The 19,624-nt window shown below is 40.2% G+C and overlaps 1 protein-coding gene across 1 annotated transcript in view; it reads left to right on the forward strand.

Moving 5' to 3' along the window:
• LOC121372465 overlaps window positions 1-19,624 on the forward strand; it is a 95,948-nt gene that overhangs the window by 70,769 nt on the left and 5,555 nt on the right. The window contains exons 4-5 of the mRNA XM_041498781.1: window positions 10,094-10,213; window positions 17,092-17,301. Of these exons, the coding sequence (XP_041354715.1) occupies window positions 10,094-10,213; window positions 17,092-17,301 (330 nt within the window). The remainder of the gene's footprint in view (window positions 1-10,093; window positions 10,214-17,091; window positions 17,302-19,624) is intronic.

Here is a 19,624-nt window from a genome sequence, read left to right on the forward strand (position 1 = left end):
CAAACTTTTAACTTTTTTCTTTCTTTTTTTTTTTTGACGAGAGAGAAAGATAGAAATAGAGAAAGATAATGAAATGCAGACCATGTGAGTAAAAGAGACAGAGAGACGAAACCCGGATATTACAATCAAGTGTATTTTAAATGTTACCCGGATATTACAATCAAGTGTATATTAAATGTTACCCGGATATTACAATCAAGTGTATTTTAAATGTTACCCGGATATTACAATCAAGTGTATTTTAAATGTTACCCGGATATTACAATCAAGTGTATTTTAAATGTTACCCGGATATTACAATCAAGTGTATATTAAATGTTACCCGGATATTACAATCAAGTGTATTTTAAATGTTACCCGGATATTACAATCAAGTGTATTTTAAATGTTACCCGGATATTACAATCAAGTGTATATTAAATGTTACCCAGATATTACAATCAAGTGTATTTTAAATGTTACCCGGATATTACAATCAAGTGTATTTTAAATGTTACCCGGATATTACAATCAAGTGTATTTTAAATGTTACCCGGATATTACAATCAAGTGTATTTTAAATGTTACCCAGATATTACAATCAAGTGTATTTTAAATGTTACACTCAAGCATTAAAGGCACAAACCCTAGTTTTACGCCATAAACAAGGACACTAAATTTGGTTAATTACAAAGCTATAACTGATCGGGATACAGTTACATTAGAGTAAAATGACAGTTTGTGACAGTGAAAAGTAGACTACAGCTTGTCTCAATAACTGTTACTTGTCAAAGATAGGTGCATTTCTAGAATTATTAAAATCCATTTCATGGTATTGTAAACACCAGGATGACCAGAAACACTTTGGATGTACAGAAATGGATAATCTAAACCAAAATACAAATGATGTCTAATCTCAATGATCTAAAATGTCTGTTATAGTAATAAAAATATGTTGTAGTGATTAAAAAGTATCACTTTAAATGTCTGTTATAGTAATACAAATATGTTGTAGTGATTAAAAAGTATCACTTTAAATGTCTGTTATAGTAATACAAATATGTTGTAGTGATTAAAAAGTATCACTTTAAATGTCTGTTATAGTAATAAAAATATGTTGTAGTGATTAAAAAGTATCACTTTAAATGTCTGTTATAGTAATACAAATATGTTGTAGTGATTAAAAAGTATCACTTTAAATGTCTGTTATAGTAATACAAATATGTTGTAGTGATTAAAAAGTATCACTTTAAATGTCTATTAGTAATACAAATATGTTGTAGTGATTAAAAAGTATCACTTTAAATGTCTGTTATAGTAATAAAAATATGTTGTAGTGATTAAAAAGTATCACTTTAAATGTCTGTTATAGTAATACAAATATGTTGTAGTGATTAAAAAGTATCACTTTAAATGTCTGTTATAGTAATACAAATATGTTGTAGTGATTAAAAAGTATCACTTTAAATGTCTATTAGTAATACAAATAATTTGTAGTGATTAAAAAGTATCACTTTAAATGTCTGTTATAGTAATACAAATATGTTGTAGTGATTAAAAAGTATCACTTTAAATGTCTGTTATAGTAATAAAAATATGTTGTAGTGATTAAAAAGTATCACTTTAAATGTCTGTTATAGTAATACAAATATGTTGTAGTGATTAAAAAGTATCACTTTAAATGTCTATTAGTAATACAAATATGTTGTAGTGATTAAAAAGTATCACTTTAAATGTCTGTTATAGTAATACAAATATGTTGTAGTGATTAAAAAGTATCACTTTAAATGTCTGTTATAGTAATACAAATAAATATGTTGTAGTGATTAAAAAGTATCACTTTAAATGTCTATTAGTAATAAAAATATGTTGTAGTGATTAAAAAGTATCACTTTAAATGTTACACTCAAGAGCATTAAATGTTTCACTCTAGCATATTAAATGTTACACTCAAGGATATTAAATGTTATACTACAGCACATCAAATATTACACTCAAGGATATTACTTAGTAATACAAACTGTTATACAGTTTTTACAAAGACCAACCTTTAAGAATTATATTCTGTTTGGGAAGGCTCCATTTGAAACAGATTTTACTACTGTTTAAAGATGTACTGAACTCGATACTCGATGCACAATTTGTTCATTGTGTTTCTTTATGCTGGTCTTGGTCGCCTGCAACAATAATGAATATGACTTTAACTCATAAGTACAGCAGCTAGTCACAACAACAACATATTATCATTATGCCTTCATCACCCAGAGTAGGGGCGGGATTTAGCTCAGTTGGTTGAGTGATCGCCTGAGGTGCTTGCATTGCAGGATCGAACCACCTCATTTGATTAATTCAACTGATTGGGGTTTTTTTCATTCCGACCAGTGCACCGCAACTGGTCAAAGGTCGTGGTATGTGCTTTCCTGTCTGTGGAAAAGTGCATTAGAAAAAGTGTAGCAGGTTACCTTTGATGGTAGCACTATACCAATTAATTTCCGGCTGGGTCAAAGTTCGAGGTGCACCAAACTTTTGATAGAGAAGTTAACACCACAAGTCCTGTGATTGGTTATAAATGTGAGTGTGTTGGTTGTAAAAAAAATTAGTTTCATCTGGGCTAAAAATGTATACAATTTTAATTTCTAGTACCACTGTGTCAAGTAGCCTTGTGCTTGGAACATGTATGGGGTACATGTAAAAAAAAAAGTACTAAAATTTTGTGCGAAACTAGGGGTGTTGTAAAAACATCTGGTTATACCAAAAATGAGCCATGAAAGGTACCATTTTCTGCAGTTAATACTTTGAGGTAGGGGTTGTAGTACTGATATTTATGGGTCATAGTTTGGTTGATATATTGCATATAGTGTTTTTAATAGGGGGCGGTGTTATGTAACTTTATATGCCTGTACCTTTTAGAAATGTGAGGTTATATATTATAAACATAATGCATGCCTATTTTGATGATCTTGTTAAGTATAACCCCCCTGTACATTAGCTCCGAAAGTTAATGGGGTGCGTTTTCACTAAGTTTTTAAGGTAAGTTTCCCACCCCACATTTTTTTTTACTAAATACTTCATTATGAAGATATTATTAAGATGATTAATTATATAGGAAGAATATATTAAAACAATACTCTGTTTTTAATTATTTCTATTTAATACCGTAAAGTTTCAAAATAAAGCTCTATTTTTCGTCTTTATTTTGAAAGTTACAATTCACTCACCAATAAAAAGAAAAACACTTTCATCATCTCTAGTTGTAATTTTATCATTTGAAACCCCTACAGAGAGTTGAACAGTGGTTCCTTTTTAATTTTTATTTTGAGGTTTTACGGTATGGTCACTTCTGCACTAAAATAGTTTAAATCATTACACAATCAGAAATTGCTGAATATTTGTTTTGGCAGGTTTTATCATTTTACGACATTTGTTTGCTGTAATCCCAGAAGCTAACATGTCGAGGGCAATATGAAAATCTTCCATTCTAGCACTTGCATTTGCTTGCACCTTATTAAGATAGACACACAGATTTGATACATAGTTTTGTATGGACAATGGCTTGTAGTTTTTCTTCAGTCGAAACAAATCACTTGACTTTGGCAGAGACAAGCAGCTATCACGACAGTATCGAACTTCAAGGTAGAGTCTCCTGACTTGGTCATCATGTGATATTTATCTGTCCGCAATGTAAGTTTTAACATCACTGGAATAGGTGAAAGGTTCCCCAAGGGATTTCAGCTTTTCTAAATCCACGTTTCGTCTTATATCGATTTTGAGGTTTTCACACTCTTTTGCTGAACAGTTTTATTTGACTAATTTATCCTTTTATTTATTCTTTTCTGAACTGTTTCTTGATCACATTTATCTTTCTGTTTCAGTTGATCCTGGCTTTTCATTTCAAATTTCTTTCTTTTCATTGTTTTTGACCACTGTCTGTCTACAAAATCATCACAATAGCCAATTGTTGGCCCTCTTTGATCATTCAAAAACTTTTCTTCTATTTTAAGCATTTTGATACCAGTTTCCCTTTCTATGATCTTTCTTCTTCTTTCATCCTTAGTAGAAATGTCAAACAAGGTAACCTTTACCCGTTGATTGTATATCTTCATTTTATCCTTCCATTGCTCATTCCGGCGCTCAACTCTAGTTTGTACATTTCTGATGAATTCTTTATACAGTTTTTCAATACTTTGAGTAACAGCCTTCACTGTTTGAGTATAAATATTGCAAAACATCCAGTGCTCTATTAAGATGTAAGCTAAAATTCTTGCAGCATCAGTGACTGATCGCTGAGCTTGACCTGCTCTTTCTGCCCTTAGCAGATACATCATGGCTTCGATGATTGTTTTTTGAACAGGAAGTTTCCCCACCAGCAATGAAGCTTTTTCAATATATATTTCATCACCAATAATCTTCCGTGACTTTGATCTTATATCTCTGTTTGGGCTGGGGCCACTACTTGAAGTCAACCTTTTTGAAGCCATTTATAAAAATGTTTAATTCAGTGCCAACTGTTTCCTTTAAGAGTTTGACAGAAAAAAACCCTAATATTTTTTTTTTTAGTAGAAGTAACACTATGATAATTTATGTTTAACAGAATTGTCTGATTGGTTTGCAGTGCATATGATATAAACAACTGTCTGGCTGTATTGTTGTGACTTGTGTAAAAACATGCAATGTACAGAGTCAATCAATGTTGATTGTTATTAACCAAAACCCAAGGATATTGCAGGGTGTATACTACCAAATCAAATCCCATAGACGACAATAGTAACATATGTGGCTAAAACTCCTACCTGCAACGTATCAACCGACATAAACGCCACGGATATAAATACTACCACCCCTTACACTTAAAGTGAATCAGAAAAAAATGGGGGTCAAGCTGCTCGTTTCTGAGATAACGGGTAGCGTCTATGACTACCCTAGTTTCGCACAAAATTCGAGTACTTTTTTTTACAGGTACCCCATACTTGTTTCAAGCACAAGGCTACTTGACACATTGGTACTAGATGAAATAAAATTGCACATTTTTTTTACCCAGATGAAACTATTATTTTTTACAACCAACACACTCACATTTATAACCAATCACAGGACTTGTGGTGTTCACTTCTCTATCAAAAGTTCGGTGCACCTCGAACTTTGACCCAGCCGGAAGTTATTTGGTTTAGTACTACCTATACTGATAACATACATTTTTCAAAAAGTGTCCAGCTATGTGTCTTTATGACAACCAGGGTCTGGTGTATTCTGACATAAACTGACAACCTCACTGAAACTGTTGTTTCTACAGTGCAACCTAATATAATGTACACCTCAAAAGGCTTATATATTGCACACAGTTTTGTACAAATGCAATATGTCATATTAAACAACAAAATGTTTTAAAATAAAACTCCTGAAGATATTTACTTTCAGTTGGGTGTGTGTACTCAGGTATATATGTAGAGACAACAAAGATAGTCAGAGTACCTCTACCCCTTTAAAGAATTCCATTAAAACACATGCACTTGATTGACCCCTAGATTTTGAAGACCTTAACAGGCACATCAAAGAAATATCAGTATTAAAACAATACACTGTCTTAAGAAGGAAACACAAACATGACTGTACCTGTATGAAGTAATGACTTAATGTCCTGTACATTAGTGTTGGGCGGAAATCCTGTATGCTGGGTGTGGGTGTCTTCTAGTTACCAGGTGTGGGAATTTCAAATCCATCGGCCATGCTGATTTTCATAATGAACCATCAAAACTATTGGCAGCCACCAATATTCCTGACTATATTTTATTTATAGCCTACTGTAGTTGGAGGTTTTAATAGTTGTGATATCTGGAATAATCATGCAGCTTTAACACATTTATTTTTGATTAATTACTGAAAAAAACTATTTTTAAATGACAAAATTACCCGAACATCTATTTTCTTGCATTATTTTCTTATCCGGATGAATACAATATGTACATTAGATGTATTCCTACAATCTGTAATCCAGCATTTTATTTAGCTAGTAACATTAGGTAATACAGCTTTAACAATAAAATAAATTATCAACTTAATCCAAGGCAGATAATCAAATCTGAAAAAAATTGGTTCTGAATCTAGTATAAACTCAAAATGCTTTTCATGAGAGCTAACTAAGTGATTATTAAGAAAAAAAAATGATCTGGAGATCTAAGTATATGTTTAACAACCTTATTGTTATGTACAAATAAGAACAGAAGGCACAATAGTGACAACAAATTTAATTATGTTTTTGATCAAGTTTTTCTTCAAATTTACTTTAAATTTTGCATAAAACTACAAATTTGTCTAAAATATAACTTAGCACCCTATAAATATGTCAGAATGACAATAAAAATCAACTTCTTTACAAATTTGAGTTTTCAGAATTTCATACATAAAAAATTAACAATGTTAATGGAAACTAAAGACATTAACCCGCTATTGGCACATGCTATTTTTAATATAAAAATAAATTGCTATTAAAATCTTAGTTCAGGTTGCCTATATATAATACCATATTTAAGAGCAGTTGTATATGGCAAGTCAAATACCATGTAAAAAGAAATTATTGAAATCTTTACAGTACGAATTATAGGCCAAAACCAACTTTTCTTCAGTGATAACTTTGATTCAAACTCCATTCTGAGCCATGTACAGAGATTATTGTCACGGTCAAGGTCATTGTGAACTTGCATGATCGAGTGATGGCTAATTAATCAACCAGTATAGTTTAATTAAATAAAATGACAAAATCATAATATTTTTTATTATGCACTGAATATGTGCTATAGGGTGTATACTACCAAATCAAATCCCATAGACGACAATAGTAACATATGTGGCTAAAACTCCTACCTGCAACGTATCAACCGACATAAACGCCACGGATATAAATACTACCACCCCTTACACTTAAAGTGAATCAGAAAAAAATGGGGGTCAAGCTGCTAGTTTCTGAGATAACGGGTAGCGTCTATGACTACCCTAGTTTCGCACAAAATTCGAGTACTTTTTTTTACAGGTACCCCATACATGTTTCAAGCACAAGGCTACTTGACACATTGGTACTAGATGAAATAAAATTGCACATTTTTTTTACCCAGATGAATCTATTATTTTTTACAACCAACACACTCACATTTATAACCAATCACAGGACTTGTGGTGTTCACTTCTCTATCAAAAGTTCGGTGCACCTCGAACTTTGACCCAGCCGGAAGTTATTTGGTTTAGTACTACCTGCAGCCTTTAAAAATATATTCAATAAAATAAAACTGCTTTAAAAATAAAAAAGCTACCATCATAATAAAGGTTTATTATGCTAAATATATTATAACAATCGATTCTACTTTGAATAGTAGAATTTGGTGGTGGTGGTGGTGGTGGTGGGGGTTGGGATTGTATTTCCATAAACACCTATCTCCAATTATGGTTTTTAAAAAAGGCTTTTATCCTACATTTCTTAATACAGAATAAATCAACATGAAATTATCTTTGAAACAGGCTGATAATATTAACGTTTAGCAAATTCTGAATTTTTGGACACCAGGAGCCACTTGATATCTTTGGACCCCATGTACAGGGGGGTTAGCATATAAAATATGGATAATTTTAAGTTGTTTCACAATTATAAAAGGTAACCCCATATTTTGAGATGGTACAGGCTATAAAAAGTATATTTTTTCATATTAACCCCTCCCCCTATTTTTAAACACAAACATTAACATGGTCGCCTATGGGATTTGAATTGGTATAGTCCAACCTATAGCACATATTCATGATGAAAATGAGTCAGAATTACCAAATGTTTGACATCCAGTAGCCGATGATTAATTAATCAATGTGCTCCAGTGCTGTCATTAAACAGAACAAATTTCATCACCTAGCAAAATCCCCAGATCTAACCCCTATCAAACATGTTTGTTATAAAAATTAATAAAATTATTTGAAGTTTAACCAGCTTGTTTGAAGAGTTTCTGTCAGTGGGCTATTTCTCGTTCTAGTCAGTGTACGACAACTGTTATACCAAAGAGAGTGACCAGTATATGATATCCTGTCTGTGGGATGGTGCATATAAAAGATCCCTTGCTACTAATGGAAAAATGTAGTTGGTTTCCTCTCTAAGACAATACATCAAAATTGCCAAATGTTTGACATTCAATAGTCGATGATGAATGGTGTTGTTAAACAAAGCAAACTTTAACTTTAATAGCTGGCCACTATTTGTCAGTGCAGGCTGGCAGAAAGTGTACTATTACTGCCATCTACCCTCCACCCCCGTCACACAAGTAAAACATTAATTATAATAATACAGAATTATTTATTAAGTTTAAAAAACTAACAAAATCTTATATATAAAATCAAGCAACTTTGTGTTATTAGTCCTCTACCACTAGTACCAGTAGGAGGGGACTATTTCATCTATGTCCATCCGTCCGTCTGTCTGTCCCATGTATAGTTTTCATGACCTCTTCTTCTGCCTCCATAATTGCAAGTGTCGAGTGGGTTATTGTATGGTCACATTCGTAATGAACTGATGTTTCTAGTGGGAAGTGAATGAACTACAAAGAAATTAGTTTAGAGCATGTTTAATAATTGTTAACAAGAACATTCACTGTTGTTTGTAAAATCTCATCAACGAGAGACTTGACAGTCGAGGAAACTGATGACATCACCAAACTAATGTCATGACATCAGCGGGGAAAGATAGCTTCTATATTTCCCTAGAAAGATAGAAAATATATTCACCCGCATCTCACTGCCCACATGGGTAACAAAATCCTTTTATGCACCTATCGTTATCAGTATTAGTTATTCAACTAGATACTATTTATCATTTTGGTGAATGTATATTCATTATTTTTAAGTAATGGTCCTGTCATTTGCAGTATTAATTGTACACAAAATGCTGCGACCCTTTCTCTTTGATGGCTACTAGTAGTCGTAAACACTGTAGTAATTTACAAAGTGGGTCATAAATATTAAAGCTTGTTTACAGTACACGTGGTAAACAAGGTAATATAGGTCTGTGGTATAGAAGCTATCACCAGTGTTTTTATTATTGATTGCTGGTACAGCTGCACTACTCAGTTCCACTGCTGTCCGTTCGGAAAGCAGATCTCGAGATGGGTGATGATGTTAGCGTGATGGATCGCTTTTGTTTCTGCCTCATAATTGTTGACTATTTCGTATGATGTTGCAGTGCATTAACCCTTTGCCTCCTGGCTTGTTGTGTTAGGCTTATTGGCACTAGAGATTAAAAGATCAGAGAGGGTGTAGGGAGGTGGTGTTGGAGCGTGGAAAGCAGCAGATTTTACTTTGTTTTGGGAATGTGAATGGAAAACTCTATTAGCGTGCCTATATTTCTAATTAAGGTTCAAGCACATCTACCCTGGACAGAACCTCTGACTTCACCATCGACAGAGTCCAGGGCAGATTTGGGGTTGGGTTTGAGGTGGGAAGAATTTGAAATAGTCAGTTTATGAGAAGTTTATAATCTATCACCGGAGAAAAAAGGTCAAACAAAAATGAATTGACCGGTCTGCCAAAACTTTTCTTGTTTGATATTCTTGTTGATTTCATGGAGATGTTTCAGTACCATGCTGGGATGGTGGGAGCCTCCCCTTGATGGGTTGGTGGGGGCCTCCCCCTACCAGAGTGGTTATTTGCACAATATTTTAACATGCAAACTCACAATTTCAAATATCCTACTTTTCACACTGCACAGTAAAAGAAATTCTTGTCCAGGACATATTTTCCTTATCACTTCATATAGGATCATCAAACTTTGTGTACAAGGTGTGTCACATATCATAACTAGGTCACTGTGACCTACTTTTCATGTATTACTGCACATTAAAGGAAATCCTTGCCCCGGCCATATCTTCCTTATCAATTCATATACATGTGTAGGATCATCAAACCGTACATGCAAGTACAATGATGACTGTGTGTTGCATACCATAACTAGGTCACTGCGACCTACTTTTGATGGGCATATCATGTGCCTCACAGGCAACAAGTAAGTGTCACCATTACTGGTTAATAATTTTGTCATTAAGATTTGATGTTTTTCACATGTAGATGTAACAGCATAGCCGATATTTTTCAGATGGAGACCCTGTCGAAGCTGCTAGCTCACCGCCGTATCCCGGGTGAACAGCTGCATCGTCGAATGGAATCTATGCACCTGCTGTCCAGCTACACGCTCAGTGATCTCACTGCCGAACAGGTGCGTATACACACAGCTACACGCTCAGTGATCTCACCACAGAACAGGTGCGTACACACACAGCTACACGCTCGGTGATCTCACCGCAGAACAGGTGCGTACATACACAGCTACACGCTCGGTGATCTCACCGCAGAACAGGTGCGTACACACACAGCTACACGCTCGGTGATCTCACCGCAGAACAGGTGCGTACACACACAGCTACACGCTCGGTGATCTCACCGCCGAACAGGTGCGTACACACACAGCTACACGCTCGGTGATCTCACCGCCGAACAGGTGCGTACACACACAGCTACACGCTCGGTGATCTCACCGCCGAACAGGTGCGTACACACACAGCTACACGCTCGGTGATCTCACCGCCGAACAGGTGCGTACACACACAGCTACACGCTCGGTGATCTCACTACCGAACAGGTGCGTACACACACACACGGCTACACGCTCAGTGCTCTCACCGCCGAACAGGTGCGTACACACACACACAGCTACACGCTCAGTGCTCTCACCGCCGAACAGGTGCGTACACACACACACGGCTACACGCTCAGTGATCTCACCGCCGAACAGGTGCGTACACACACACACAGCTACACGCTCAGTGATCTCACCGCCGAACAGGTGCGTACACACACACACAGCTACACGCTCAGTGATCTCACCGCCGAACAGGTCGTACACACACACACAGCTACATGCTCAGTGATCTCACCGGTGAACAGTGCGTACACACACACACAGCTACATGCTCAGTGATCTCACCGCCGAACAGGTGCGTACACACACACACAGCTACATGCTCAGTGATCTCACCGCCGAACAGGTGCGTACACACACACACAGCTACACGCTCAGTGCTCTCACCGCCGAACAGGTGCGTACACACACACACAGCTACACGCTCAGTGATCTCACCGCCGAACAGGTGCGTACACACACACACAGCTACACGCTCAGTGATCTCACCGCCGAACAGGTGCGTACACACACACACAGCTACACGCTCAGTGATCTCACCGCCGAACAGGTGCGTACACACACACACAGCTACACGCTCAGTGATCTCACCGCCGAACAGGTGCGTACACACACACACAGCTACACGCTCAGTGATCTCACCGCCGAACAGGTGCGTACACACACACACAGCTACACGCTCAGTGCTCTCACCGCCGAACAGGTGCGTACACACACACACAGCTACACGCTCTGATCTCACCGCAGAACAGGTGCGTACACACACACACAGCTACATGCTCAGTGATCTCACTACCGAACAGGTGCGTACACACATACACAGCTACATGCTCAGTGCTCTCACTACCGAACAGGTGCGTACACACACACACAGCTACATGCTCAGTGATCTCACTACCGAACAGGTGCGTACACACACACACAGCTACATGCTCCGTGCTCTCACCACCGAACAGGTGCGTACACACACACACAGCTACACGCTCAGTGATCTCACCGCTGAAGAGGTGCGTACACACATACGGCTAAATGGAAATAAAGGAAAGGAATGTTACAAACCCACTGGAAGGTACACTAGCTGATGATCTGTTTTATGCTGTGGTGTTGGCAAACATTCATTAATTCATTCATTTATTCAGTCATTCATTTCTTTAATCAGTCATTCAATCATTTATTCATTCATTCATTCATGCATTCATTCATTCGTTCCCCCCAATATTTATTAATTATGGAGAGTTTGTATAGCTCAGTGTTGAAGCACTTGCCTGAGATGCAGTGGGTCGTAGGGTCGATACCTCTCAGTCAACCTGATAAGATCTCCTTATCCCAGCCAGTGAAATATGACTCATATATCAAAGGCTGTGATATGTGCTGTCCTGTCTACTCATATATATTTATTGTGACAATTTGTTACAAATAGCCTGAGTGTGTAATCAAAGTGGTTTCCTTGTTCTGTACTCTTGACCAGTGACCCAACAAGATACTCACAACTGGTATATCAAAGGCCATGGTATGTGCTATCCTATCTGTGGGATGATGCATTTAAAAGAACCATTGCTGTTATTGGAAAAATGTAGCAGGTTTCTCTAAGATTACATGTTAAAAATTACCAAATGTTTCATATCCAATGACCAATGATTAATAAATCCTTGTGCTCTAGTGGTGTCAATAAAAACGTAAATAATAACTTGATCACATCCCAGAATGCATACATTAGTCACTAAATAGTTCTTCTTTAACATAATATGTTGAGGTGTTGTTAATGAAACAGTCCTTTTCTTTCCACCTATTCTTGGTAGAAATTCTCATTGTCTATGAATTACCTGACAACTCCTTCTAAGACCTGACAGAAATTGATTATCAGTTGGAGGTAATCCGAATACAACAATCCCCGGCTAATCAAGTTACATGTATACACCAGAATGTCCTCTCCTCGGGCTGGCACCGGCGGATCCGGTGTTCAAGTGGTTAATAACTTTCTCTACCGCAAATCATTTTATCATCACTTGTAATGGTACTGTAATCACTTTTAGATGTATTGTGGTGGGCTATCTTAATTGTCTTTTGTGGAGTGGAGGTGGCATATAAAATAAGGGCTGATATTCCAAGAAAGATGGATGAGGAACCAGACCTTTCCCCACCCCCACCCCTACCCTCACCCCTACCCTCACCCCTCAAAGAAACATTTTTATCTGTTTGTTTTATGTAATAAAGTGAAACCTATATAACTGGATCGCTTCAGGGACCTAATATTTATCTCATTTATACAAGGGGGCCACTTTTTAGAATTTACATAATTAGTGACCATGAAACTTGGCCAGATTCGACACGATTTCAGATTGTTCAGGGTCTGATTTAGACAGGTTGCAATAGACAGGTTGCAATATACATTTTTAAAATTTCTTTTTTGAGGTGCGGAATGTAGCTCAGTGGGGTGCTCGTTTGAGGTGCTTATGTTGCAGGATCAAACCACCTTGTGGATTCATTCAGCTGATTGGGTTTTTTCTCGTTCCAACCAGTGCACCACAACTGGTCAAAGACCATGGTATGTGCTTTCATGTCTGTGGGAAAGTGCATATAAAAGATCCCTTGCTGCATTAGGCTGGCACCTGCACCCAGGGCAGGCATGCGCTACAACAGCTTGTTCTGAATGTGCAGATAAAACCCTATTACCTGAACAAAAATAATTTGATTTGTCCCTAAATGTACTTATTCAACCATCTTCATAACCATAATACTCCATTTATTAATGATATTTTGTAAAAATAATTGAATTATGGCAATGGTCCATAATTCAAAAACTAAAATTGCCGAGAAGGGATGACATGGATTTCACTCCATCATGGTTCAGTTAAGGTGATGTGATAGCTAGATTTCGTTTCCAAGAATTAATGTAATTTTTATTTATTATCCATTTTTAGAGAAATAAGGTCCTTCAATCCGTGACAGTATGCCTTTAAATATATAGTCAGACCTTGTAGTGTTCAGCTGTATTTGCCCTTTAACAAATGGTACCGTGGTTGCCATTGTTGTAATAAATGTGTCATGAGTCATCTCCCTTGTCATAAAGACCTGGGGCCTAATCCACAGAGCTCTCTTAGGCTCTGCTAGATAACAAAGCATCTTCTTTGCAAGTCTTTTAGCATTGCTTTGCGAGATCGCAAAGTTGCAAGAGCTTAGTGAATTAGGCCCCTGGTAACAAAAATAAAAGAACATGATTTTTCTGTAACCTAATAATGTATTGCCATTGCTATTTCAATGTTCAAAAACAATTATGTCTTCTTAACTGTTACTGAACTGAAATTGGCTTTCACTGGTATATCAAAGATTATAGAATGTGCTGTCTGGTCTGTGGGAATGTATATATAAAAGTTCCCTTGCTACTGATGAAAAAATGTAGTGGGTTTCCTTTCTAAGACTATATGTCAAAAATAAATAAATTGACATCCAGTGGACAATGTGCTGTAGTGGTGTCTTTAAACAAAACAAACTTTAACTTTTATTGCATTTATGTTTGGTTAAAACAAATGGAAACTTGTTTCCTGAACACAGGTTGCTAAGATGTAAAAAGAAAAGCCTGATCCGTGACCTGTATAATAATTCACTGTTTTCCTTTGATGTCCAGCTCCAGCTCCAGATGTCTCTCATCCACAACGACCTGTATAATAATTCACTGTTTTCCTTTGATGTCCAGCTCCAGCTCCAGATGTCTCTCATCCACAACGACCTGTATAATAATTCACTGTTTTCCTTTGATGTCCAGCTCCAGCTCCAGATGTCTCTCATCCACAACGACCTGTATAATAATTCACTGTTTTCCTTTGATGTCCAGCTCCAGCTCCAGATGTCTCTCATCCACAACGACCTGTATAATAATTCACTGTTTTCCTTTGATGTCCAGCTCCAGCTCCAGATGTCTCTCATCCACAACGACCTGTATAATAATTCACTGTTTTCCTTTGATGTCCAGCTCCAGCTCCAGATGTCTCTCATCCACAACGACCTGTATAATAATTCACTGTTTTCCTTTGATGTCCAGCTCCAGCTCCAGATGTCTCTCATCCACAACGACCTGTATAATAATTCACTGTTTTCCTTTGATGTCCAGCTCCAGCTCCAGATGTCTCTCATCCACAACGACCTGTATAATAATTCACTGTTTTCCTTTGATGTCCAGCTCCAGCTCCAGATGTCTCTCATCCACAACGACCTGTATAATAATTCACTGTTTTCCTTTGATGTCCAGCTCCAGCTCCAGATGTCTCTCATCCACAACGACCTGTATAATAATTCACTGTTTTCCTTTGATGTCCAGCTCCAGCTCCAGATGTCTCTCATCCACAACGACCTGTATAATAATTCACTGTTTTCCTTTGATGTCCAGCTCCAGCTCCAGATGTCTCTCATCCACAACGACCTGTATAATAATTCACTGTTTTCCTTTGATGTCCAGCTCCAGCTCCAGATGTCTCTCATCCACAACGACCTGTTAAATAATTCACTGTTTTCCTTTGATGTCCAGCTCCAGCTCCAGATGTCTCTCATCCACAACGACCTGTATAATAATTCACTGTTTTCCTTTGATGTCCAGCTCCAGCTCCAGATGTCTCTCATCCACAACGACCTGTATAATAATTCACTGTTTTCCTTTGATGTCCAGCTCCAGCTCCAGATGTCTCTCATCCACAACGACCTGTATAATAATTCACTGTTTTCCTTTGATGTCCAGCTCCAGCTCCAGATGTCTCTCATCCACAACGACCTGTATAATAATTCACTGTTTTCCTTTGATGTCCAGCTCCAGCTCCAGATGTCTCTCATCCACAACGACCTGTATAATAATTCACTGTTTTCCTTTGATGTCCAGCTCCAGCTCCAGATGTCTCTCATCCACAACGACCTGTATAATAATTCACTGTTTTCCTTTGATGTCCAGCTCCAGCTCCAGATGTCTCTCATCCACAACGACCTGTATAATAATTCACTGTTTTCCTTTGATGTCCAGCTCCAGCTCCAGATGTCTCTCATCCACAACGACCTGTTAAATAATTCACTGTTTTCCTTGGATGTCCAGCTCCAGCTCCAGATGTCTCTCATCCACAAAGACCTGTATAATAATTCACTGTTTTCCTTTGATGTCCAGCTCCAGCTCCAGATGTCTCTCATCCACAAAGACCTGTATAATAATTCACTGTTTTCCTTTGATGTCCAGCTCCAGCTCCAGATGTCTCTCATCCACAACGACCTGTATAATAATTCACTGTTTTCCTTTGATGTCCAGCTCCAGCTCCAGATGTCTCTCATCCACAACGACCTGTATAATAATTCACTGTTTTCCTTTGATGTCCAGCTCCAGCTCCAGATGTCTCTCATCCACAACGACCTGTATAATAATTCACTGTTTTCCTTTGATGTTCAATTCCAGCTCCAGCTCCAGCTCCAGCTCCAGCTCCAGATGTCTCTGATCCAGAACGACCTGTGTAATAGTGTCTTGTTTCTGTTCACTGTCAGCTCCAGCTCCAGATGTCTCTCATCCAGAACGACCTGTGTAATAGTGTCTTGTTTCTGTTCACTGTCAGCTCCAGCTCCAGATGTCTCTCATCCAGAACGACCTGTGTAATAGTGTCTTGTTTCTGTTCACTGTCAGCTCCAGCTCCAGATGTCTCTGATCCAGAACGACCTGTATAATAGTGTCTCGTTTCTGTTCACTGTCAGCTCCAGCTCCAGATGTCTCTGATCCACAACGACCTGTATAATAGTGTCTCGTTTCTGTTCACTGTCAGCTCCAGCTCCAGATGTCTCTGATCCACAACGACCTGTATAATAGTGTCTCGTTTCTGTTCACTGTCAGCTCCAGCTCCAGATGTCTCTGATCCACAACGACCTGTATAATAGTGTCTCGTTTCTGTTCACTGTCAGCTCCAGCTCCAGATGTCTCTGATCCACAACGACCTGTATAATAGTGTCTCGTTTCTGTTCACTGTCAGCTCCAGCTCCAGATGTCTCTGATCCACAACGACCTGTATAATAGTGTCTCGTTTCTGTTCACTGTCAGCTCCAGCTCCAGATGTCTCTGATCCACAACGACCTGTATAATAGTGTCTCGTTTCTGTTCACTGTCAGCTCCAGCTCCAGATGTCTCTGATCCACAACGACCTGTATAATAGTGTCTCGTTTCTGTTCACTGTCAGCTCCAGCTCCAGATGTCTCTGATCCACAACGACCTGTATAATAGTGTCTCGTTTCTGTTCACTGTCAGCTCCAGCTCCAGATGTCTCTGATCCACAACGACCTGTATAATAGTGTCTCGTTTCTGTTCACTGTCAGCTCCAGCTCCAGATGTCTCTGATCCAGAACCACCTGTATAATAGTGTCTTGTTTCTGTTCACTGTCAGCTCCAGCTCCAGATGTCTCTGATCCAGAACGAGCTGCACGACTTGAAGCTGCAGGTGGAGTCTGAGTCGACCCACAAGATCTCGCACAACGAGACGCACTGCATCAAGAAGATCGAGAACCTCAAGGAGCAATTCCGCGAACTCATGGTGGAGCTCCGCCGTAAGAAGGCCACCGACAGTGAGGGGGCTGTCACGATCTCATCAGAGGAAGTGAGTGTTAGACAGGGGAGGGTGAGTGGTAGAGAGGGGAGGGTGAGTGAAGGCCACCGAAATTGAGGGGCTATTGTGATCTCATCAGAGGAGGTAAGTGTTAGAGAGGGGAGGGGGAGTGGTAGAGAGGGGAGGGTGAGTGTTAGAGAGGGGAGGGTGAGTGAGTGAAGGCCACAGACATTGAGGGGGCTGTCACGATCTCATCAGAGGAGGTGAATATTAGAGAGGGGAGGGCGAGTGTTAGAGAGGGGAGGGGGAGTGAAGGCCTCCGACAGTGAGGGGGCTGTCACGATCTCATCAGAGGAGGTGAGTGTTAGAGAGGGGAGGGTGAGTGTTAGAGAGGGGAGGGTGAGTGAAGGCCACAGACACTGAGGGGGCTGTCACGATCTCATCAGAGGAGGTGAATGGTAGACAAGGGAGGGTGAGTGTTAGAGAAGGAAGGGTGAGTGAAGGCCTCTGACAGTGAGGGGGCTGTCACGATCTCATCAGAGGAGGTGAGTGTTAGAGAGGGGAGGGTGAGTGTTAGAGAGGGGAGGAGAGTGAAGGCCACCGAAATTGAGGGGCTATTGTGATCTCATCAGAGGAGGTAAGTGTTAAAGAGGGGAGGGGGAGTGGTAGTGAGGGGAGGGGAGTGTTAAGAGGGGAGGGGGAGTGAAGGCCACCGACAGTGAGGGGCTGTCACAATCTCATCAGAGGAGGTGAGTGTTTGAGAGGGGAGGGTGAGTGTTAGAGAGGGGAGGGTGAGTGAGTGAAGGCCACAGACATTGAGGGGGCTGTCACAATCTCATCAGAGGAGGTGAGTGTTTGAGAGGGGAGGGTGAGTGTTAGAGAGGGGAGGGTGAGTGAGTGAAGGCCACAGACACTGAGGGGACTGTCACGATCTCATCAGAGGAGGTGAGTGTTAGAGAGGGAGGGTGAGTGTTAGAGAGGGGAGGGTGAGTGAGTGAAGGCCACAGACACTGAGGGGGCTGTCACGATCTCATCAGAGGAGGTGAATGGTAGACAAGGGACAGTGAGTGTTAGAGAAGGAAGGGTAAGTGAAGGCCAGAGACAGTGAGGGGGCTGTCACGATCTCAACAGAGGAGGTGAGTATTAGAGAGGACGAGGGCGAGTGTTAGAGAGGGGAGAGGGAGTGAAGGCCTCCGACAGTGAGGGGGCTGTCACGATCTCATCAGAGGAGGTGAGTGTTTGAGAGGGGAGGGTGAGTGTTAGAGAGGGGAGGGTCAAGGGAGGGTGAGTGGTAGAGAGGGGAGGGTGAGTGAAGGCCACAGACACTGAGGGGGCTGTCACGATCTCATCAGAGGAGGTGAGTGTTTGAGAGGGGAGGGTGAGTGTTAGAGAGGGGAGGGTGAGTGAAGGCCACAGACACTGAGGGGGCTGTCACGATCTCATCAGAGGAGGTGAGTGTTTGAGAGGGGAGGGTGAGTGTTAGAGAGGGCAGGGTGAGTGAGTGAAGGCCACAGACACTGAGGGGGCTGTCACGATCTCATCAGAGGAGGTGAATGGTAGACAAGGGACAGTGAGTGTTAGAGAAGGAAGGGTAAGTGAAGGCCAGAGACAGTGAGGGGGCTGTCACGATCTCATCAGAGGAGGTGAGTATTAGAGAGGGGAGGGCGAGTGTTAGAGAGGGGAGAGGGAGTGAAGGCCTCCGACAGTGAGGGGGCTGTCACGATCTCATCAGAGGAGGTGAGTGTTAGAGAGGGGAGGGTGAGTGTTAGAGAGGGGAGGGTGAGTGAGTGAAGGCCACAGACACTGAGGGGGCTGTCACGATCTCATCACAGGAGGTGAATGTTTGAGAGGGGAGGGCGAGTGTTAGAGAGGGGAGGGTGAGTGAGTGAAGGCCACAGACACTGAGGGGGCTGTCACAATCTCATCAGAGGAGGTGAGTATTAGAGAGGGGAGGATGAGTGTTAGAGAGGGGAGGGTGAGTGAGTGAAGGCCACAGACACTGAGGGGGCTGTCACGATCTCATCAGAGGAGGTGAATGTTTGAGAGGGGAGGGCAAGTGTTAGAGAGGGGAGGGTGAGTGAGTGAAGGCCACAGACATTGAGGGGGCTGTCACAATCTCATCAGAGGAGGTGAGTGTTTGAGAGGGGAGGGCGAGTGTTAGAGAGGGGAGGGTGAGTGAGTGAAGGCCACAGACACTGAGGGGGCTGTCACAATCTCATCAGAGGAGGTGAGTATTAGAGAGGGGAGGATGAGTGTTAGAGAGGGGAGGGTGAGTGAGTGAAGGCCACAGACACTGAGGGGGCTGTCACGATCTCATCAGAGGAGGTGAATGGTAGAGAGGGGAGGGCGAGTGTTAGAGATGGGAGGGGGAGTG

The sequence above is a fragment of the Gigantopelta aegis genome, chromosome 4 (genome assembly GCF_016097555.1).
Source record: "Gigantopelta aegis isolate Gae_Host chromosome 4, Gae_host_genome, whole genome shotgun sequence".
NCBI classification, from domain to species: Eukaryota; Metazoa; Mollusca; class Gastropoda; order Neomphalida; family Peltospiridae; genus Gigantopelta; species Gigantopelta aegis.